The sequence below is a fragment of the Actinia tenebrosa genome, unplaced genomic scaffold (genome assembly GCF_029948245.1).
Source record: "Actinia tenebrosa isolate PJP-AT-01 unplaced genomic scaffold, QUT_ActTen_1.0 PGA_scaffold11__36_contigs__length_13525064, whole genome shotgun sequence".
NCBI classification, from domain to species: Eukaryota; Metazoa; Cnidaria; class Anthozoa; order Actiniaria; family Actiniidae; genus Actinia; species Actinia tenebrosa.
Window position 1 is genome coordinate 1,489,240 of NW_028292571.1, and position 23,665 is coordinate 1,512,904.

Consider the following 23,665-nt stretch of genomic DNA (forward strand, 5'->3'; position numbering starts at 1 on the left):
AACCATTGCTTGTTTGAGGGAGGTTTGGGTATTTGGTGAAATCTTTAAATGACAAAGAAAAATCTTAAGACCCACATGAAGTCCCCCAAAAAATAGTTATCCCCCCAGGCAATCTCTTGTAGCTTTGCATCCCCCACTCCCCAATTCTCTGATTAAAATATCACCACCCCCTATTTAACTGGTAAATTGTTTTTTCACATTCCCCCTTTAAAATTTCACCTGCTCCCCCCCACCACCATCATCGAAATAGTTAGGATGAAATAGGAGATAGTTAACTCTAGACAAAACATAGGAATTAAGTGAGGCATGATAAGGGCACCGGCGTTGACTACCCAAATATATAAATGAATAGATATGAAAATGCAAACATGTCAAATCATTATACGAAGGAAAAGCATGTACAGCAAAATATTGTTTCAGTTTTTGTAAGTGTGTTCACAGGTAGCCCAAGCTTGGTTTCTGTGGTGTCCTGTTATATGGAAATGTATAGGGGTTCATCAAAAATTTCAATAAAATCATCTAAACGTGAAATAAAGCCTCGAAATTTTACCCGATCATTGAGAAATAACACTTCTTTGGCTCTGCGTGGTTATTTTTTTAATTTAGCCTGTTTTAAGATTTTTTCCCCACCAGTAAGAAATATTACATAAGAAAAATATATCTTATTACTTTCTTTCTACTTTCTTACCTATTTTAACTAATTAAACTTAGGCAAACAAAAGTTAGTAGTCTAATTAGAGTGCAAACAATATAACCGTGAAACTTTAGTAATACTAAATAGCACAATTTCATGCAAATTCCATTGTTTTCTATTGTTTAATATAAGCACTATTTTGCACTATTTAGTAATTAGTGTTTCACGGATTAATATCATTGTTTGCACTCTAGTTAGCTAGCCATCTATTTCACGGGTATATTATTATTGCACTCTATTGACATATTGGGTTGCACCCTAACAATTTGCTGGTACCATTTACATCACTGGGTAGACAATGCACTCTCCCAGATGCCATATGTTAGATACCTCTTGTAAGTTAATCATGTCTTATCCCTCTTGTAAATAAAGTCATTATCATCAACATGGCACTAAATTATATCCTTCCCATGTACACACAACATTAAGATACATCAAATAATATTCATAAACACTTGAATTTATACATTTTTATTATGACCTAAACAAACTCTAATATTGTTTTTGACTACACAAATATTACAGCAGAACCTCTGTATCAATCCTGGAAAATAAGACTGCAAAAATCCTCTGGGGTAATGCATGAGGGACAACTTAAGCTGCTAAATAGAGGTTCTGCTGCATTGTTTTTTTTTTGGGGAAATATATTTAGAGCTCATTATTAAGATTCTAAGAAGTTGTTTTATTATTTGGTAAGATTTTCAAAAATAATATTAGAGTGGTTTTCAAAAACCCGTGAAATACACTTTAGCGTATTACACTTTAGTACACTTTATTGTCTGCATTTTCTTTTGATTTTCTTTTGTGTTTTCAGTGTATTACAATTTATTACACCTTATGTGACAGAGTCAAAAGACACTATTTCGGACAGTAATTATTTAGTCATAAATCTATATTTTAATTAGGAATGCCTCGTGTACACATAGGAATGTAATTCTTTAGTTAACTGTTTGCGTGGAAAATGCGTAAGCAAGAAATAATTTCCGTACGTAATTACATTACAGTGAGTCATGCCTAGGTTTGGCGCTTGTTTACGTAAGTTCGTGTTTGGGACATCCTGTTTGCGCCTAGGGCGTGCAACATTGCATAGGATGTGTAAGGTCTTAAGAATGCAGGTTTTTCCATAAAAATAGGCCCAAACTAAGCTTAAATCAGTGTAGTAAAAGTTCTTGAAGACGTTGCACATATCAAGACAAGGAATTCTCTACGATGTAAAGAGATATCCTGTAATCTTGTTCCCGTTTTTTTTCGAGTATTGTAAAGTTGTGTGAATTTTTCAATAAATTCTTTTGTCAAAACCACTTGCAATCTGATTCATAGCTGAGCGCCTTGCCGCCGGTTACACTTAGTTATTACACCTTGTTTCACAGGTTTTTGAAAACCACTCTATAAGCAATATTGGAATTCTCATTACTAAATTTATAAATTTTTCAGAGCCAAATAGCTGACTTAACATTATTATAGATAACATTTGTGTACAATTCACTGTACATCTGCTTTAAATTCAATAATTATTTTAATACTTGGATAAAAATCTAGTATTTAGCTTTAGGTATATATTTTTCGTTTTGATAGTGTTGGAATTCCTGTGGTAATGGGAGGCTTACTACCATTTGCGAGCTACCATGAAGTGTGACGCACTACAGACTGTACTACAGAGGGGCTGTAAAACTTTGAAGATTCTTTGAGAAAAGAAAAAGTTTGTGGCGCCGCTTCGAAAGTATGTTGCTTGACAGTTTTGACAAGCTAACAAAGTTTCAAACGTTTCTTAAAAAACTGGCACGTCACGCCTCACGGTAGCTCGCAAAGGGTAGTATTGGTCTATACAATGTTAGAGTGATTTTCCTTTGCCCATGAAAGAATAGCCAACTTAATACTTATTAGTAGACAAAAATTCCATTGCTTTCTTTCATTATACTTGACTGTTAGTCATTAAATAATAATTCATTGGCGAAGTAAAAACACTCTAATATTATACTGCTGTCGACAGAAATAATTGCCATTTCTAGCTGGTATGTTGACAAACAATGTTGTACATAACAAGGTGAGTAAGTCCACTATTGACTTGCTTTACCAAGCACTCCAACTTGTCAATCAAATTCCTTCTTAAACCACAAGAACCCAAGACACTCAAGTGGTGGTTGTGTAGGACTAGGCTGACAGTTGTGAAAAGAGAATATGTCACTTCAATGTATGGTCTGCAAGTACAATGTCAAAAATAGTAAAGATGCAAAACCAGGAAGGTATCCTATAAAATTATTACGGCTCATGTGGCATATACGCAACATGAAATAGGGCATCATGGACTGATTGGGAAGAAAAAAAGCTCTCGGCCTGAGTGTACAAGATGGTATGTTTATAAATTTAATAACTATTCTTTACAACTCTTCTTTTTTCTTATGCACAGGTTCTTGTAGTGAAGGTTCTTCTGGTATTTCTGCTTGAGTGGGCTCTTCTGGTTGTCCATGTTCCTCTGGTTGCACTGTTTCCTCTGGTTCTGCAGGCTCTTCTGGTTGAACTGGTTCCTCTGATTCTGCAGGCTCCTCTGGTTGTCCAGGTTCTTCTGGTTGTCCTGGTTCTTCTGGTTGTACAGGTTCTTCTGGTTGTACAGGTTCTTCTGGTTGTACAGGTTCTTCTGGTTGTACAGGTTCTTCTGGTTGTACAGGTTCTTCTGGTTGTACAGGTTCTTCTGGTTGTACAGGTTCTTCTGGTTGTACAGGTTCTTCTGGTTGTACAGGTTCTTCTGGTTGTACAGGTTCTTCTGGTTGTACAGGTTCTTCAGGCTGTGCAGGTTTTTCCTCTACTTTATCTTCTGGTGTGACTTGATCTTTAGGCACATAAGGGAGGGGTGGATCTTCCATGAATAAAATAAAGTCTTCTGAAACCCTGCCACCATCATATTCAACCACATAGGTGCCATAATAGTAGCTCTTGAGGGTGGGGTAGCCATTCACATCCTCATCATTACAAAGTCCTGTAAAGAAAACCAAAAGATAAATTGCCATTTTGCCACAATTATTTTTTGGCATATGTTTTGTGGTAATAGGCAAAGTACTAAGTGTAGTGCATGTGTTACGTTTCTCATTTTATAGACATTGAAATCTCCTCCTAGACTATATTGCTCTTTCAAAGATTCCTTTCCATCTCATATAAGAATATATTCTTCTATAGTCTCTCTTCTCACTGTCGGTCTCGCTCTTTTAAGTTCCACTCCCAACTAATAAACCAAACACAGGCTACAAAACCAAATGGGATACTGACACCAAACTGTGTTCTGAAATTATCTTTCTTGCTGTCTTAAAAGTGAATTCAAAGTAAAATTACAGAAATTTCTAATATCTTGAGTATATGACTAGATAGCTTAATACATCACAAAAAGCTACTATTACATATCTACCTCCGTGTTTAGTACAGTCAACACTAGCAAACACCTTCTGTGGTTGAGTTTTAAACACCTCTGCAGCTTTTTCAAACTCTGGCTTGGCTTGCTTACAATGACCACACCCTGTCAAAATAATAAAGATCAAGAAATCATCAGAATGAAATACTTTTTTACACTAGAGATGATCCCGTAAAATAGCAACTTACAAGGTGCATAGAACATGACCAGCACATGCTCAGTGTCCTTTAGGAACTGTTTGAATGTTTCTTTTGTCAGGGACTTGATAAGATTAGGCTTCTCCAATGCAGTTTTGTCATCACTTCCTGCATTACTGCAACAACAAGAATGCAACCACTTTGTTGTCAAATAATTAGAAAAGGATAACTCCTAACTATGAATCACCAAAACTGAATTGCAGATATCATGGATGCAAGCAAATGAGATGCAAATGAGACAACAAGCATTGTATCGGCCTCAATTGTAGGATTCTTAAAACAAGAGAATTTCTCATTGTTGGGCTCAACTGTAATAACATCTTTTGCTGCTTGATGGAAGGGAGAATACGGATACAATCAAATCTCAATCATTTGCCACTCATATTAATTGTACTTATGGCTGTGTACGATTTAGTCACCTTGATTGTATGTTTTAATAGTGGACATGCATATTCTTTTCAGTTCACCTTTTTGGCGCTAGCCGTCATGGGGTATTATAAATTGTTTTAGAGTCACCAAAAAGTTCAGACATTGTTCTTGAATTTCCGTACAAATGTACTGACTCTAAATGAACTATTTGCTTGGTTAATGCTTAGTTAGTTCTCTAAATGCAAGTAAATGATCATTTTTCTAGCTTGATTGAAGCTATTCTTACTGCTGTTAAGAGAGATAACTAACGAAATCTACCTAAATTTTCTCTTTAAAGTCAGTGAATTTGTGTGGGAATCCGAGAACAATGTCTGAACTTTTTGGTGACTGTAACACAATCCAAGCTAGCACCAAAAAGGTTAATTTGGCTTCATATTTTGATTTTGGATTCCTGTTTGTTTTCAGCAACTTATCTCTGTTCACAGTTATCATCATTTCTTTACATTAAAGTAGCCCAGAAGCAACTTACTCTCTCATGAAGTGCACCACATCCAACATGCTTCTGTCCCCTTCATATTCCTTGAATTCCTTGCCTTTTCTAGAGTTACAATCCAAATTTATATGATTTCTGTCAGTCATAATTTGACTTTCTAATTGTATACTAAACAAACCTAGCATGCAGCTTGTCAGAATATATGACTCATTCAAAATATTTCCGAAAAAATGCAGAGCTAAAATACTTTCCGTCATGAAGGCATCCCCAGAAACACAGGCAGAAAATGAGCCAAATACTCTGACTAGAGAGTAAAGATGAGAATATGTGTGTCCAAGGGTCTTTCGCCCGGAATAACCTCGTTCCCCAGCACTATAACTTATCTATATTTCTATATCTTCATGACTAGAGAGAAGATAACACTTTGGAACATACTAGCTACTATCTTAATGATGGTGTATTATAATTTCTAATTAAATGACTGTATACTTACTTGAAAAGTTTGACTGCAAATTGGAATAGTACATGAAAGGAACAAGAGAAAAAATATTAATCACCATGATGATGATGATAATGATGATAAGTTTTTATGATGCATTTTGCTACACCTGTCAATGGATTTGCCATTTTTTACAAAATATGATAAAACACAAGCAATGATAAAATTATCAGTCTTATTGTCTGTCTATTGCAACCTACTGTTAGACTATCAATAAGGTGGTGCTGCTAAAGATCATGTCAGAATAGCCATGATATAATACTACGCACCTGTAGGATATCCACTGATCTTCACTTGTCCAGCAACCTTCCTGTTCTTAGTGCAGTCCACAGCAGCTAATTTAACATCAGGCTGCAAAAACAATCATATCAACCAACATGAGATAAATAGCTGGAGTATACTGTGAAATCCAATAATTATAGAACTGATTCCACAGTAGTCCTGATTGGTTTAAATTTAGGGATTTATAGCCTACCCAAACATAAGGTAGCAAAGACTATAGGGGGCTAATGGCATGCACCGAGATACTTAAATGGTTTCACTGAAGCTCCCCATTGTAAATCCCTATGTTGATCATGAATAGATTGGATGGTCCCATTTCATAAAGACGTTTGAAAATAACATCTCAGACTAGTTAATTCATATGCAGATTACAAATATGTGGTTATCAGTAATGAGGTGCAGGCACCATGGGTGTTGTCACTGGTACTACACCCTTGTCACTAAGATCTCAATAACATCTCAGACTAAATAATTTATATGCAGATTAAAAATATGTGGTATCAGTAATGAGGCGCAGATACCATGGGTGTGGTCACTGCTACTGTACCTTTGTCACTAAGATCTTAATAACATCTCAGACTAGTTTATTTTTATGCAGATTACAAATATGTGGTTGTCAGTATTGAGACGCAGACACTATGGGTGTGGTCACTGGTACTACACCCTTCTCATTCTTATGATTGAGCTTAAAGAGAAGTTTTCACGTCATACATAAATAGTATGTATAGGAGCATGGTTGCACTCACATTTTCATTATCCATGACTTTAGCAGCAGCATAGTAGTCCTTCTTCATTGCATTACAATGTCCACACCCTGGAGAGAAAAAAGTTACTATAAGAGCCACAGGAAAAACCCAATGATTTTGAATCAGGAAAATTTGCTCCACATAATTATACATGCACACTTTGCATAATGTTCTAAGGCTAAGGTCAAGCGTCAAACTTCACCTGAGCCAAACCTAAATGAAACAATGAATAACAAGGCGTTTTTTAATGTCATTAGGTTTGGCTCATGTCAAGTTCGACATTTGAAAAGAGCCTAAGAAGTCTTGTAGCATGCTGTCCCCATGCAAACTGTTCAATTTTTAGCTTGTAAGAGACACTATTTCTGAAAACACACTATCCCTCCCTATGTAACCTCATATGGCGGTCATAGAGGTCATTGTAATAGAAATAAATATTCAGGTAGTTTGAATAAAAGATGTCCTACTTACATGGGGCATAAAACATTACAAGCACATCAGAGTTATTAGCAATATAGTCATTGAATGTTTCGTCTTCCAAGAACACCACTTTCGAATCTTCTTTGCTCCAGTCTGCTGGTGGCGGCCGCGGTTTGGGCTTCTTAGGACTAAATAAAACATGAGTAACAAAATTACTACTAACAAGTAATAACCTATATTGAACCCTCGTTGAAATATAATAATCAGTCCATTACTAGATTAAGTGAGTGAATTACAAACACTGGCAAGTGCCTGGGGGTACTCTTGCCCATTTAGGGTAGGGATGTGCCGCTGAGCCCACTGAACCCTGACCCTGTCACTGAAAACCATACCTTGTTTGGTGGCATGTACCCGTATAGCGAATATAGGGGAGTACCCCCCTCCCAGGGGGGGGGGGGGGCAGTGCCTAGAGTAAACACAGTTACTGAAGGATTTTAAGTAATCTGGCTGTCGACTGATAGTGATTGACATCAAAAGAGAGTACTGTTGATGATCACTTGGCCATAAATGGTCAATACCTGATTGGCAAATATTTATTGGCCTTATAGCTGTCTATACCTGTACGTTTATTGTGCATGAACAACATTTTTGGTTATCAACAAGCCCTTTGAATTGACTTTAGAAAGTGGGTGGTTATTTTTTGCAAACTAAGACAATTGCTTAACACCAGGTTTAGAGAAAACAAGCAGCTACATTATTCACGATGTCATGTTTCCTAATTGACTTACTCTTTCATGAACTCTCTAAAGCCTTCTGCAGATCTTTTGCCAGTGTATTTGAATTGGAATTCTCCATTTCTATGAATAAATAAGAGCAATACATGGTCTTAAGACATTAATGTTCCTTAACCAACACAATACTGGTGGGGGCTTTGAAAAGTATATGACAGCATTGATTTGATACTAAAATATGCAAACGTTTTACTTCCTCTTCCAGATTTGCACACATTAACAGCTTTTTTGCATACATACTTGAAATATTGTACTGTTTTGTGAAGAGGTGGTTGATTTTTCCAACATTAAAGGAAAAGAGAAAAATAGGTTAAAATGTGTCAAAATCTTCATTTCCCTTTGCTAGGGATGCAACAGACTCCTGTCAAAACATTACAGTAAAATATATTGAATGTACAACTCTTATTCTTTCATTGAATTTATTTCTCTGGGGAATTAGGATAGGATGTCTACTATATCATAAGAGGGATGAATTCTGTATAATGTAAAATGTAATTCTGTTCATTGTAAGTGTCGTAATCTGATATCATTACGCAGTATTACGTCACACCCAATATATAATTACATACGCGATTGTAAATGATTCATTACACACAATAGTTCAATAAAGAAGCAATCAATGGGGCACTCTTGTTCAGTGATCTAACATTGGTGACGAGGATCGGTCAGCACTACTTAAGGACGGTGCCTACTAATTGAGAATCAATTATTTTTTTAAATGACTATGTGAATTATTTTAACCTGTCAAAGGGTTGTCAAATTCTGGTTAGAAAAGTAGGGGTCACCATGCATTTAAAAGAAATAATAAGGCTTAAAAATTGTTAAAAAGTGATGACGTCATGATTTTACTAACACCAGGGAAAAAAATTATTTTCAAAAGATTTTGAGAAATTTCTAATTTTAATCGTCCTAAATGACTGACACTTTGTTTCTTTACTAAGATATACCCAATTCTACCATGACTTTAATAGTTGGCTATAACATATATAATTTTTTAGCTTCGTGCTCCCTATTTTCGATCAGTAGATATATAAATATTGTGTCCATATTCTTTTCAAAACCAATTATTTTTCATAATTTTCAATTCACAAGGCTAATTTAGCATTTACTCTATCATTTAAACAAAGAAAAAATAGGGGTATCCAGGCGTTTTTAAGAGATACGAAATTTTAAAGAACATTATTAGGGATAAATCTTATACCGAATGCGTGACAAGCGTTACACAGCATACAAAACGGCGTGACAAACTCTGTTTTTGGCGCGTTTGCACGTCAAGCTAAACATGCTGCTTCCTGCTATGCAAGCAAAAAACACAGAGAAAAACTCGATATTTATAAGGTTTATAGTTCCAGGAAGACTATTGGGTTTGAAGTGAAGTTACTATTGACTTTTTACTTAACAGCAGAAAGGAATTTCTGAAATATTTGGTACGTAATAAGATGATTTTTTAGATTGAGAACTCCAAAGTAAAAGACTTTCATGATGAAAGTATTTAGCGACCAAAAAAAGATTTTCAAAACCATAATTACACACCTAGATATTAATAAATGGTCAATTTTCAATTTCATATGTATTTCTTGTTTGTTTTTATTCAAGTTTTATAGGATTAAATCTAAACAAACGGTAAAAAGCTTTATTATTGAAAGGATTTGGTTTTTTAGAACTATGAGTCTGCCATTTTTTCACTGAAACTTGCCCAAAAAAACTTATGATTCTTTGTCAATAATACTTAAACCTTAGCAAATTATCTTTTTAACAAGCCTGGGTTACTTAAGATCGTTTTCTGCTTTAACTTTTATTGAAAATAAACGTTTTGTTTCGTGCAATTCGAGTAATAAATTTTAAAATTCCTCGAATGTAGATGCGCAGTACGTGTGCGCGTGGACAATAGTAGGCACCGTCCTTAATCACATGCAGTTGTCACAAACAAATTTAAATATTGCTACCTATTGTCAAGATGCAATCTAAACAGTTTTGGACAAATTCGTCTCAAAGAAATAATTTATAGATAAATAATGTATGAATAAGAAGTGACTCATTCCAATAACTTACATGTTGGGTATCCCTTGATTTCATGCTTACTGCATAATGTTTTAGCTTCTGTACAATCTACAGCAGCAATTGCACCTTCAATCTAATCAGAACAACACTTCCTTTTACAATTATTTCATCATGCGTTGAAGCAATATATTATCACACTTTGATTGCAACTGACAGCTGACTGATAAAAGATGGAAATCTATTAATAGCCCTTTTTTGAGTTACGCAATCAAGGTCACTTCACTTAGCATTCTGATCTAGAACAAACAATGATCAAACAACACTATAAGGTATAGGGAACAAAAAATGTTTGTAACCCTAGCTATACGACAATGCACCATGTTTGCTATCTCAGAAAAGGTCTGTGATAAGATGATGAAGCAATGAAAAACATGTTATACACACCTTTTTGTCAGTGTTGATCTCCTTGGCAACTTCCCCATAAGCAGGCTTCAATTTCTGGCAGTGTGGGCACCCTGTGGTTTGATAATAAAATAATCATTTCTGAAAATCTACTTCAAATTTACTAAGAACTTAATGTATTTGTGTTATTTGACTGTATACATGTTTGTCCATCTACTCTACACCTCTTCAACTCTCAATTTGTGTTTTTTCTCATACTATGTGCGCATGTCTATATTCTGTCTATTCCTATGTCTGGATGGCTGGTAAGCTTGCTGGCAGACTGACTGTACTTACAAGGTGCATAGAACATCACTAATGCTGATGAATGTTTCTTTACAAATTCATCAAATGACTCATCATCCAGATGTACGACATCTTTGTTTTCTGCAGCCCATGTTCCTTCTTTAGGTTTCTTATCTTCCTTTGGCACTTTAGGCTTATCTTCAGGACTACAAAAACAAAAGAATTCAGGAATTCAGATAGTTTACTCAGGAACCATCTCTTTGATTCTATAAAAATCCTAACAATCCGGGGTAAACGGAACCCCTAAATCCCTAACTTTTTGCCAGGTTACAAATCCATCGAGAAACATGTAAATGCAGCCTTAATGAGTAATAGATCTTTCCTTAAAATTTACCAAAATTGAACTTACTTGTCCATAAAATCAACCAGCTCATCTTTTGTTCTTGCTCTTCCATAATCACTAGCAAATTTTCCTCCGCTATAAAGAACAATAAACACATTACAAAACTAAATGATGGATGAAAATATAACAAGACAAAGATTGATTTGTGAATAGAAGTAAAAAAATGAATGCCTGAATATGATAGCTTAATAAATGAACATGGAAGAAATGTGAAAAAAATACACGTAAATAAATGAGTAAACAATTAGATGATCAAAAAATGGATGGATATGCATTTCTGGGTGGATGGGTATTATGAGTGGGTAGATGGATGGGTGGTTAGGTGGATAATTACACATGGATGGGATGGAAGGATTGGTGCCGATGGATAGATAGAAGAAGGGGATGGGTGTTTGAATAGAATGGATGGGTAGGTGTACAGATTGATGGAATGAAGAATGGAATGGACAGATAATAAATAAGATGGATGGAGTGGTGGGTGAATGGATGGATGGATGAAAAAATGGATGGATGGGATGAATTGGTGGGTGGATGGAAGAAAAGATGGATGGATGGAATAAAAAAAAGAATGGATGGATGAGATGAATTGGTGGGTGGGTGGGTGGATGGATTAAAAGATGGATGAATGGAATGAAGAATAGAATGGATGGATGAGATAAATTGGTGGGTGGGTGGATAGGTGGATGGGTGGATGGATGAAAAAATGGATGAATGCAATAAAGAAAAGACAGGATGGATGAGATGAATTGGTGGGTGGGTGAATGGATGGGTGGGTGGAAGGATGAAAAGATGGAAGAATGGAATGAAGAATAGAATGGATGGATGGGATTGAATGGTGGGTGGGTGGATTGGTGGAAGGGTGGATAGATGAAAAGATGAATGGATGGAATGAAGATTGCAATGGATGGATTGATGAGGTGAATGGATTTGTGGCTGACAAATGCACATATTTATGTACAAACAATTGAAGTGAATAAATTATGAAAAAAGGAATTAGTTTGTGCATTAATCTACCCTCCATTTACCTGAAGTATTTAATAGTAGGGAAGCCACTGATCTCAAATTTCTTTGCAACTTTTCTGTGCTTGGTGCAATCGACGGCAGCTAGAACACCTTTCATCTGATAAGCAAACAACAGTGTCAGTCTTACATTATACACTGAATTATATTATGATAAGATAGTACACCTTCTTAGCATCAATATCATCTCTCAACATTATATTATACTGCCAATGAGCTAGTCTGTTCATTATCAATCAATACTAGACACCTTTTTGGATTGCATTTCCTCAGCTGCTTCTGTATAGGCAGGCTTCATACTCTTACAATGACCACACCCTGTCAACAAAAAATAAACTATTTAACAGCAGCTATTTAACTATTTAATAAACGTTTTTCAAATGAATGTCTTTACCAAATTTATGAACTACCTTTTCTAGATTGGGTTGCCAAATAGTTAACATCTAAATATTATGACAAAAGAACTTTCCCAAATTAGCTTCAGTGACAATAAAACTTAATATGTTTGTCCAACCACTGGAGCCATTGTTTTGTGGTCACTCAAGCAAACTCGACAAAGCAGGCCTATATTTTTTGGGGTAGGTTATGCATTTGTTCTGATATATTCATCTTAATTAAATGATTTTGAAAACAAAACTATTTGACTGAAGCTGCAAAATGTGTTATTACTGCTTTTAGTTACTACACGCTGGTAAGACAAACTCTTGCACCAAGCTCATGGGCAATAAAGCCATCTTCAATTGAATTTAAAGTTTTAGAGTAAATCGAAAATTACTTGGGAACTGAAGCAATTAAATTACATGAGAACATTTATTTGGTTAATACTTGTCCAAAGCTCATTAGCTTGTTGCATTGCGACTTTTGTCTAATTCAGTAGGTAGTGATTGGTCACTACTAATTAAGAGCGAATTCTTTTCGTATTTAAGCAGTGAGCACCAAAAACTATTTTCTTGTTTCGAAGTGGAGATGACCGATGAAAGTGGAATCAAAGTGTTAACCCAAAACAAAAATTTGAATCGAAAATAAGGTTTAGGCCTTCATTTGCTTATTTCCTATATATTTTCTATAAAAAAGGCTGACAAATCTACATTCTAACACAAATGCAACAAAACATCTTTGTATAATTGAAAATACCGCTTCAAACAGGCATTTTATCATAGTACATCAGTTTCTAACTGTTTAAAAAAGGTTTTGATTGGGATCAAAAACTCTTACAAAAGTCTAGTTTTTGGCACTTTTTGCCATTAATGCTCATTATTGAAAAACATTTCTTCTTAATGTTTAGTTATGATATTTATAGTACTTACAGGGAGCATAGAACATGACCAAGACTGAATCATGTTCTTTGATGAATTCATCAAAATCATCATCAGTCAAATGTTGGACATTACTAGGTTCATCACTCCACTGAGGTTCTGGAGGGGGAGGGGGAGGTCCTTCTCTTGGATCTTCCATGAACTTGATGAAATCCTTTGAGGTTCGGCCTCCAGTGTATTTAAAGTCTTTCTTTCCATAGTTAAAATATCTGAATGTTGGATACCTGAAGGACATTTTCACCATTTGATAAAACATTTTCATAATCATAAGTAACTAACACGCAGCTCAAGAAATGTGGAATTTTAGCTTCTGTCAATCAAAAATATTTTTACAGGCACTAAGTGTCTGGGTTGACTATACCATTTGAACTAACAGTACATGTGATCACCCTTAAGGACCTTCGTGGGCATCCTTCCTGTATATAGTGTCTGGGTTGACTATACCATTTGAACTAACAGTACATGTGATCACCCTTAAGGACCTTCGTGGGCATCCTTCCTGTATATAGTGTCTGGGTTGACTATACCATTTGAACTAACAGTACATGTGATCACCCTTAAGGACCTTCGTGGGCATCCTTCCTGTATATAGTGTCTGGGTTGACTATACCATTTGAACTAACAGTACATGTGATCACCCTTAAGGACCTTCGTAGGCATCGTTCCTGTATATAGTGTCTGGGTTGACCATACCATTTGAACTAACAGTACATGTGATCACCCTTAAGGACCTTCGATGGCATACTTCCTGAATATAGTGTCTGGGAGGACTATAACATTTGAACTAACAGTACATGTGATCACCCTTAAGGACCTTCGTGGGCATCCTTCCTGTATATAGTGTCTGGGTTGACTATACCATTTGAACTAACAGTACATGTGATCACCCTTAAGGACCTTCGTGGGCATCCTTCCTGTATATAGTGTCTGGGTTGACTATACCATTTGAACTAACAGTACATGTGATCACCCTTAAGGACCTTCGCTGGCATTGTTCCTGCATAGCCTTTTCTATACATCAGTTTAGTGCTTGTGCACTCATTGTGATGACATCATTCAAATGTTTTGTTGGACAAAATTCTTGGTTTTCATGCGACGTCATCAAAAAACTAAAATCCAAAGTATTCACTCCTCAAAACTGTTTGTCAAATATTTTGTTCATAGCATTCTAAGACAAGTCTGTTTAACTTCATTCTATTCTTCTAGCATTGTCTTTCATTACAGGATATATATCCAATCTCCTGAGTGCTATACAAACTTACCCTTGAACACCATATAGTTCACAAACACTAGGATACTTGGTGCAGTCAACTCCAGCAAAAGCAATCTACAGGATATGCAATATCAGTTATTAGTATAATTATACAGCTTCTCATTAATCCCATATAGGTAACTGTCCAATTATTTTCTTAATTGGACAGGTCTTGTTGATATGGGATTAATTAGGCAGCTATATAATTAATAGGTAATGGGATTTCATGCTCCCCAATCAAGAAATAATTAGACTCAAAAAATTCCTCTGACTTCCAAATTGGACTCAGCCTACGGCCTCATCCAATTTTGTCAGTCCTCGGAATTTTCCTCATCCAATTATTTCTTAATTGGACAGCATGGAGTCCTATTACATATACTAATTTTTACACAAGTTAATATAATATATCGGGCGTGCTCATTGGTCACAATTTACGTCTTATGCTGCTGCGTTCACATACAGGTGAATATGACTAGCGATTGCACACGCTTGTTTGTCGCTTTGTGCCACTTGCAGATATAAAAAAATTTGATAAGACAAAACAACTCTCTCTCTGTTATTTATTAAATTCACTTGTGTTAGAAATACTAAAACAATTATTTGCCTCAGGCTCTGTAATACTTGGGAATATTTAACTCACCACTTGGAGACTCAGGTCTTGGTAAATATTCCCCGATATTCACTTGGCCTTCAGCGAATAATATTGTTAATTAATCCTGGATCTATGTTCAATTCCTGTACTTGACATCGTTTGAGTAAAGTTTGGTGGGCCTCTCCCTTGAATAATCAAGGGTTTCTCCCGATTCATTCTGTGGTTTTCCTCCCTCCACAAAGCTCAATGCTTTAAATTCCAATTCCATCTGTGAGAACTTTGATTGGCCTGAAGGTTGTTTCAGGATTAAGGGTAACTGTTAGTTTAGGGATGCATTATGAACAATAAGTTTTAGTAATTATAAACTTTGAGAGCAACCAAATAAAACAAACCTTGTTGTTATCCTTATGGTGTTCAGCAGCAGTAACAATTTCAGGTTTGGCATTTTTGCAGTGACCACACCCTGTATAAGAGACCATTTCGATATAAAAACACTCACAGCATTCATAGTCCCCTTTAAATAGTCCCTGCTCCTTCTTGAAAGGTAACAGTGCCTGTGCGAGAACAGTAGTGACCTTGCAATGACAGGGACAAGTAAATAATTGTGCAAGGTGTTTTTAAAAAAGGTTTATATCAATGCAAATTCACTGTGGTTCTCAACAGGCACTGTTACCTTTGAAGATGGTGCAGGGAATGGAATGAGCATAATAACACATAACAATGAGCAGTCATTTATCATGATTTTTGACACAAACAGACATATATCACATATTCTTAAATCACTTACATGGGGCATAAAACATCACAAACACATGCTTCTTCTTCTTGAGGAAGCCTTTGAAGTTTTCATCAGTTAAATGATGAACGTCTTTGGCAACATCACTCCATTCTGGTTCAGGAGGGGGTGGCGGTGGAGGCTCTTTGGGACTAAAATGAAAAAATGCATGAATCTGATGAAATATTGTTTTTATTTTGCAGCTCTTCTACTCAATTGTAAATAGATGCATACGATATTAACTTACTCTTTCATAAAAGACACAATCCTGTCAGCTTTTCTCTCGTTGACGTCAAATTCCAATTTTCCATCCCTGTGTAATATGAAAGAAGATTAATACACACACAACTGCTGATGCATCTTAAGTTTTAAAGCTAAAAGAACCAAAAAATATTAACTAATACAAAGTGCAGTTACCGTTGATGACTTCTCATCCAACTACTCCATTGTAACAAAATGCCTTTCTTTATATATTGACTACGTTTTTACAAGCAATAGGAGCCCAATTTATGTTAATTTCAGGGTTCAACCATTCCCAAGTGGGTCTCTCCCACGTTTTTGTCATGCAGGCTCTCCTAACCATAACATCTTTGACACAGTTAACCCATTTACATCCAACGTATACTAAACACCAAGACTGTTATTACAGTAAAAAATTCTGTTGCAACTTGTCTTGCATAGAAAAGGTAAGACCAAAAATCAGAAAACACAAGAAAGAGGGTATGTTACATGCAGGCAGTAAAATTAAATTTTACTGCAAGGCAAGTTGCACAAGAAATCATCACAACCATAACAAACAGGGTAAGAAATAAATCCGACCTTAGTAAATAGTTTCGCCCTGTAGGTAAGATAAGTTACGATGAGTGCTCTTGGACCGATTGCACTCATCATAAGTGCCAGCTATTGTAACGCACTTATGGTAACCTGTTTTGGAGAGATCAAATTTCGCTTGCACTGACTGTGAGTGCAAAGTCACATAACTAGGTTATGGTTAGTGCATTTCAGAACCATTTCCACTTACCATACGTGCTTTTTTAATAAAATTCGCTTGACTCCCTCATTAGCACAACTTCGGATGACGGGATATATTACTTTTATAATAGCGCATGACTCCCTCATTAGCACAACTTCGGATGACGGGATCCTATATTACTTTTATAATAGCGCATTTAACACATTTGAGATCGGTCCACGAGCAAAGTTTAACTCGGATAAACAAGTAAATATATTTTGGCAAATACATTTTCAAATAAATGATCGTTCAACATAGATCATTTAAGAAAACTTTGACATCTTGTTTACCTGGGAAATAACGATATTAAATAAGACTTGCACGATTGTGATATTTAACTTTCAGAGGACATTATTATCACGGCAGCAATCATAAGAGTAAAAATTTGATGATTGTCAGAAATTCTTATGGTCGGTGACTCTCTGTTAGACTTTGTGAGATATTTTGCTTTGTCTTCAGCACTTACCGGCGGTCACGTTCTCACATTGCACTGACGGTATTCTTGGCTTTCACGTGACGTCACTGACCTATTTCGACCTATCCAAATATGGGCGTCCGCCATCTTTGTGCTCCTCCGAGTGTGAAATGTTGTGATAATAGTAGGCCATTTTTATAGTGTTTAGAGTTTTAGCTCGAATCAGAGCCAAATAACGTCTCAAAACTTTGGAAAATGGCTGTGCCAGTGCTCTCGAAATATGGATCAGGTCTTGAAAGTCATGTAAAGGAACGTTATTTGAAGAAGATCGAGGCAGTAGGCGTTGATCCAGTCACCATACCAAGTGAGCAGTTTGATCCTGAATGTTTTGTTTAGTTACTTGGTTTTGCAGACGAGCTATTATACGAACGATCAGTTTAAAAATTACAAGAGTTTGGAAGCATATAATCAAGTGGTGTCTGGATTTGTGGCTTCAGTAAGAGGACGAATTATCTCAAGCAAGCATGTGGTCGTGGCGAAAGTTCGCCATTCCCAACGCATGAATGACCCTCTGGCCGATATTTGGATCATTGCCGGCAAGGATGGTACGATTTTTTCTGCTCATTGTTTGGGTTGTAAAGCAGGCCTAGCAGAATCTTGTTCGCATGTTGCCAGCGTCTTATTTTACATCGAATGTTGGACAAGAATCAACGGGAAATTAGCCTGTACCCAAGTTAAGTGCACGTGGCTTCTTCCCACGTATGTCAACCAAGTATCTTACGCAAGGGCCAAGGACATAGATTTCTCTTCTGCGAAAAAACTCAAAGAGATTCTAGACAGTAACATTGATAAATTGAATGATGAAAATTTAGGACAGTCTCGTAAAAATCAAGCTGGACCTGGACGAGACCCGAACCCTTCAGCCCAAGTTTCAGCAGCGGAAAAGGAGGAATTTTACACAAAACTCTACAACTGCCAAACAAAAGCTGCTTTGTTAAGTTTAATCGACCCCTTCGCTGACCATTTCATTTCCAAAAGTCGGAATGTTCCAGTTTTATGTGATCTTTACGAGCCTTGTAATTTAGATCTAGATTATCTAGAACTGTTGCGAAAGTGCTTAGATGTCAAGCTGAACATTTCAGACGAGGAGATAAAAGCGGTTGAGCAAGACACAAGAGATCAAGCTAAGGGCCCAGGTTTTTTTAGACATCGTGCTGGCAGAATTGGAGCCTCTGTATGTGGTGCTGCCTACAACACCAACCTAGCTCAGCCCTCCCAGTCACTGATCCAATCTATCTGCTACCCCCACTTGTACAAGCTGGATAACAAGGCCATTCGACATGGCATCAAGTACGAACAGTATGCCATTAATGCATATGAAAGCTTAATGAAAACAAAGCATATTAACTTTGAACTTAAGAGATGTGGTTTGTTCATCAACAGGGAATTTCCTTTCATCCATGCAACCCCAGACTTTTTAGTTTCTTGCAATTGCTGCGGATTGGGATGTGGAGAGGTGAAATGTCCCATTTCCATCCCCAACTGTGACTTTAAGCAGTATGTTCTACAAAAAAACTCTTGTCTTGAGGTGGTAAATGGCCTAATGAAGCTAAAGAAGAGCCACAATTATTACTTACAGGTTCAACAACAGTTGTTTACTCTGCCAGAAAGAAAATATGCTGACTTTGTTGTTTGTGCTGTGGATTCAGATGGAAATGCACACATTGTGTGTGAGAGAATTTACCCAGACCCCCACCACTTCAAAACTGTCGTGAAAAAGCTTGAAGCATTTTGGAGGATTGGCATACTCCCTGAGATCTTGGGACGGTGGTACACAAGAAAGTGCAATGTTATCATTAAAGTTCCAGGTGATCAAGCAGTCTGCTTTTGTAGAGGACAGTGCAGTGATGAGATGGTCTCCTGCAGTAATGCTGACTGTCCTTATGGCCAATTTCACATAGAATGTTTGGCTGTAGGTGGGAAGTCCATACCTAAAAGATGGTATTGTCCTCACTGCAGCAGGCTGCCACAGTTTAAGAGAGGAATTGGGGCTTCAAAAGCCAAGCCGAAACCATCTACTGTCAACCAAGCTGCAATGCAATGCAATGCTATTTGTGTTTGTAATGCAAAGGCACTCATAAGTGATAAACTGGTCGAGTGCCACAATGCCAACTGTACAAATGGTCATTTTTTTCATCTTAGCTGTTTGGGATTGAAAAGAATGCCAAAGAATCACCAGTCAACGTGGGTGTGTGGTGCCTGTAAAGCTAAAGAAAACAAATCATCCACACCTACCACTTCTACTTCTTCAAAGACAACCTCTGCCAAGCCAAGCAATTCACCATCACCAGAAACTTCAGAATCACAAACAGATGATTGTAATAGTGACAGTGAAGACGATATTGAAATCACACAGGTTACAACCGGTGTTGTTGACAAGTATAGTGCCCTTGCAACACTAAACAATGCTGATTATGACCTCATCAGTGATCCTGCTGGATGGCTTAATGGTGATATAATTCAAGCTACCCAAGTATTATTGCAGAATGTAAACCAGTCAATTGAGGGATTTCAGCGCCCAACCCTAGGAAGAGTAAGGAACTTTGATGTAGTTTCGGGAGAATTTATTCAGATTTTGCATACAGGGACTGATCACTGGGTATGTATTAGCAGTATAGGATGCTTACCTGGTGTTGTAAATCTTTATGATAGTCTCTACCATCATGCAATTAGCCAGGAAATAGAGGAGCAAGCAAATGACTTAATAGGTGGAAGACTAGTTAATTTAGAATTTGTACCAGTTCAGCAACAAAGTAATGGTAGCGACTGCGGAGCTTTTTCAGTTGCTTTTGCTACGTGTTTGGCTTTTGGTACTAACCCCAGTCATGTAACTTTTGATGTTGCTAAAATGCGTCCCCATTTATTAGCTTCCCTTAAAGGTGGACAAATAAGCATGTTTCCAACTTTTTAATTCATTCTTTAGCAAAGAAAATTATTAGTGATAAGTAATAGTCAGTAATATGACATAAATATTATAATAAATAATTTTTAATAAATAACCAAAAGCAAAAAGCTGATAATCAAAATAAATACTTCATTTAAGCGATTTAAATCAGACATCTTTTCATTGGAACTCAGTGAATAAAATGTAAAAATGTTTGTGTCTGAACTGTCCAGCATTATCAGCTTCTTACTTTAGGCTCAGTCAAAACAGATTAATTCTGCTTTGAGAAATACACCAACATATTAAAATCTTTTCTTTCGAGATTCAATCTACATCTCTTATTATGAAATCTAGTGACAATATTAAAATAAGCAGGAACCCATGTTCAGGGAAATGGTGTATCAGGGAAGAAACAGTAACATGACAATGAGTCATACATAGAGCAATATTTCTAGCAATAAAATTAATTAATAAACATTTCAGTTGCTATTGAATATTATTAGACCTCTGTTTACCTTTGGCATAATATTTTTCAATTTCTCTCTGGCTAAAAAATTGTTAGTTGAATCAAAATCAGTATTCATGTGTTAGCCACAGTTATCTTCTTAGCACATAATCTCAGATGAAAAATTAGGCCATAGGTAAAGAGTTATTTTCACTTTCTTTTTCCTTCATGCCCTTTTTCATATCAAAATTTAATTTTTAAGATTGTTTGTCCCCTCCATATTTGGACTTGTTGAAGAACGTGAATAAAATTGTTGCTTTATTTCTAGTGAAATAGTAATTGTGATTTTAGTGTTTTGTGCCTGTCGCAATGTAATAATGATTTCTCCTGGTATAATGTTATTATAGAAAAAACTTTAAACATTGTTACCACTCCTGCTTTTTATGAAAAATGTACTACTCAAATGGCACTATGGAAGGACAAAAATTAACAAGTGCAGAGCAAACCCTTAAAATGCGGTCAATGATTGGTACCTGGAATTCAGGTGACCCATTCTGGTTGCTGCTTACAAAGTTTGTGGGCAGTGTTCCTTCCAGAATAGTGTATTTTCGCCGCAGTAGACCAATCACTCTTTCGACGTGTATCCTAACACTGGCTATCCCCCTTGAATGTTCAACGTCAATGGGATCTAACTGGGCTTTCCCTTTGGTAAATGCTGGAATTACCAGTTTTCCATGCTTTAAACCAACACTTTCTGTGATGGTAAATCCCCGATCAGCCATGACTGTATCCCCTGGGGTCAACTTATCTAAGAATCCACAATTCTCAGTTAAATATTTATCTGAGGTGCGGCCACCCCAAGCTTCAGAAACAAAGCAAATTGTACCTTGGGGAGTGATACCAATAAGGATCTTTATGGTGTTGTGGCGCTTATAAGATGAGAACGTTTGAGCTCTGGCCATAAGATTTGTTGGTTTTTCAATAAAAACTTCAAAGCAATCGATTATGACAGTTACTTTGCGCCTAAATGTATATTGAAAGCACATTGGCATAGTTTTCCACAACTGTTCCCTTTCAGGCCAAATGGATAAAGCAGGACAACCTAGAATCCATTGCCAATATCCAAGAGGTAAATATTCTTGATACACTTGACAGGGACACCACGAAACGATACGCTAGGTCTTGAAAGGGAACGTTTAGTCTCAGCTTCATCAGTACCAGCACAAATTCTTGAAATCTATTAAGAACTGTAGATTTCCGTTGAACATGTGGCGCGACATGCTCAAACACCACCGTCAGGACTTCATAGGAAGGTAGTCCTGTGTAAAATCGAACTTTATCAGCTGTATCGAAGAATTCTCTGTCCGGAGCTTGATATGCAGATTTTAAAAACATGTATTCAAATTCATCTGTCTGTGTGTCAGCGTTCTGTGAACCTTCAAAATAAGTTAAGTCTAAGTCCATCTGTGTTGACTCGTCCTTGAAAGTCACTACGGGTGTCTGGGTGCTCTTGTCGAGTATTTCTTCACGCTCATCATTCGCACTGCTGCAAGAAGGCTCAATATTAAAACATGAATTACTCTGTGTTTCGGTAGAAAACTCGATATCTTGGACAGCACTCCCAATTTGATTCAAGTCCTTCTTTTTCCTCTCGACTCCAAGTTGCTGATGTTCTATGATTCGCTTCCTGCGCTCTCTTGCCCTTTCAGCTCGTTCTGTCTTAGCTTTCGCTGCTTCCTTCAGATCTTCTTCCTGACTTTCCTTTTTTCCAAGGTTAATAGGTGGAACCCAATCAATATTATATCTGTCCCAGACTTTTGCAGGCTTTCCAGAGACAAAGTGAAGACCACAAACACGTTCGGTTTCAAGAACCCTCTTCGCGTCAGTATCGCCTCGACTGATGGCCGAAATCCAAAGCCTTCTCCGCTCTCGTGTCATCTCTTCGTGCTCTTCGCCTTGATTCGATATCACTTTAGGTATTGAAGAAAAGGAAACTTTTTTCTTACCGCTCTTTGAACCGCAACCAACTACGATACAATGCACCATGTTCAGTGAAAAGTTCACACATATCTCTCTGTCGCGTCTGTTTGTTTACTATCGAGGGGCACAAAGATGGCGGATAGCAACCGTTGTCAAGACCGGTGTCACGTGGGTGAAAGCCAAGAATTGCTTGAATTCGTCTCCAATTGATAACTTGGTAACATCATTTTTGGTTTCATCCTTAAATCAGTCACTCATTTTGGCGACAAAAAATCAATAGCTTTCATCGGAAAGACTTAATTCCAGATTTTCCCGTGAAAGTAACCAAACTGCTTTAGTGTTGAGGAAACAATTCTTAATCGAAAAATCCACAACAGTGAACTCTGAACTCCTCGTAAATCAGTTTTGTGTTTACAACACACGGTAACAGGAAACCGATCACATTAGCACCACTGACAGCATTAAGGCGGAATGTCAAGCGGCTGTCAGGACTGACAGCATGATCTTTGGTATCTTTGCTTTGCTTCTCTTTGCTTTTCCTTTTAGGATCACAAAGCAACATGGAAAGTCCCAGTATTAAAAAAACAGTTAAAGGCTAGTTGTAAACGCACTTGTAAATAACAAAAGATATAATGGCAAACCGTTTCAGAGGACTTTATATGTTTGATTTTTGTATGGTCTCATTGCAAGTACGCTTCGCTGGTCCTCGCTCAAGCCATACTTGATAGTTAGTTTATAAAAAGAGGTCGAAACCATCTCTGGCCCTCATGGCATTTGCAAATAAAGCAGTTTCTGCTGGTTTTTTCCTCAGCCATTTCGGCGGAAAATGCTTTGAAATTATTATCGTTGTTGACCGTCTTCAAAAGCGTTAATTTAGCTAAAAGCATAGTTACTGTATAGTTTCTTTTCAGTCAGTTGTCGACGTAAAATAAACT

General features: G+C 36.8%; 2 protein-coding genes across 2 annotated transcripts in view; one reads left to right on the forward strand and one right to left on the reverse strand.

Annotated features, from left to right (window-relative positions):
• Window positions 1-1,149: 1,149 nt before the first annotated feature.
• The window catches only part of LOC116305047 (uncharacterized), a 32,186-nt gene continuing 9,670 nt past the window's right edge, over window positions 1,150-23,665 (reverse strand). Inside the window, exons 15-35 of the mRNA XM_089027491.1 lie at window positions 16,182-16,247; window positions 15,947-16,086; window positions 15,552-15,622; window positions 14,578-14,642; window positions 13,307-13,539; window positions 12,250-12,317; window positions 12,005-12,099; window positions 10,986-11,054; window positions 10,628-10,782; window positions 10,334-10,404; window positions 9,941-10,022; window positions 8,129-8,141; window positions 7,886-7,954; window positions 7,149-7,285; window positions 6,681-6,748; window positions 5,922-6,003; window positions 5,647-5,659; window positions 5,190-5,258; window positions 4,283-4,407; window positions 4,092-4,199; window positions 1,150-3,668 (exon numbers count right to left, since the gene is read on the reverse strand). Coding sequence (XP_088883617.1) covers window positions 3,073-3,668; window positions 4,092-4,199; window positions 4,283-4,407; window positions 5,190-5,258; window positions 5,647-5,659; window positions 5,922-6,003; window positions 6,681-6,748; window positions 7,149-7,285; window positions 7,886-7,954; window positions 8,129-8,141; window positions 9,941-10,022; window positions 10,334-10,404; window positions 10,628-10,782; window positions 10,986-11,054; window positions 12,005-12,099; window positions 12,250-12,317; window positions 13,307-13,539; window positions 14,578-14,642; window positions 15,552-15,622; window positions 15,947-16,086; window positions 16,182-16,247 — 2,395 coding nt within the window. The 3' untranslated portion in view covers window positions 1,150-3,072. The remainder of the gene's footprint in view (window positions 3,669-4,091; window positions 4,200-4,282; window positions 4,408-5,189; window positions 5,259-5,646; window positions 5,660-5,921; window positions 6,004-6,680; window positions 6,749-7,148; window positions 7,286-7,885; window positions 7,955-8,128; window positions 8,142-9,940; window positions 10,023-10,333; window positions 10,405-10,627; window positions 10,783-10,985; window positions 11,055-12,004; window positions 12,100-12,249; window positions 12,318-13,306; window positions 13,540-14,577; window positions 14,643-15,551; window positions 15,623-15,946; window positions 16,087-16,181; window positions 16,248-23,665) is intronic.
• On the forward strand, window positions 17,456-21,077 carry LOC148912308 (uncharacterized). The gene has a single exon (XM_089027379.1). It carries the CDS (start codon window positions 17,921-17,923, stop codon window positions 20,330-20,332), a length of 2,412 nt encoding a protein of 803 aa, XP_088883505.1. The 5' UTR covers window positions 17,456-17,920; the 3' UTR covers window positions 20,333-21,077.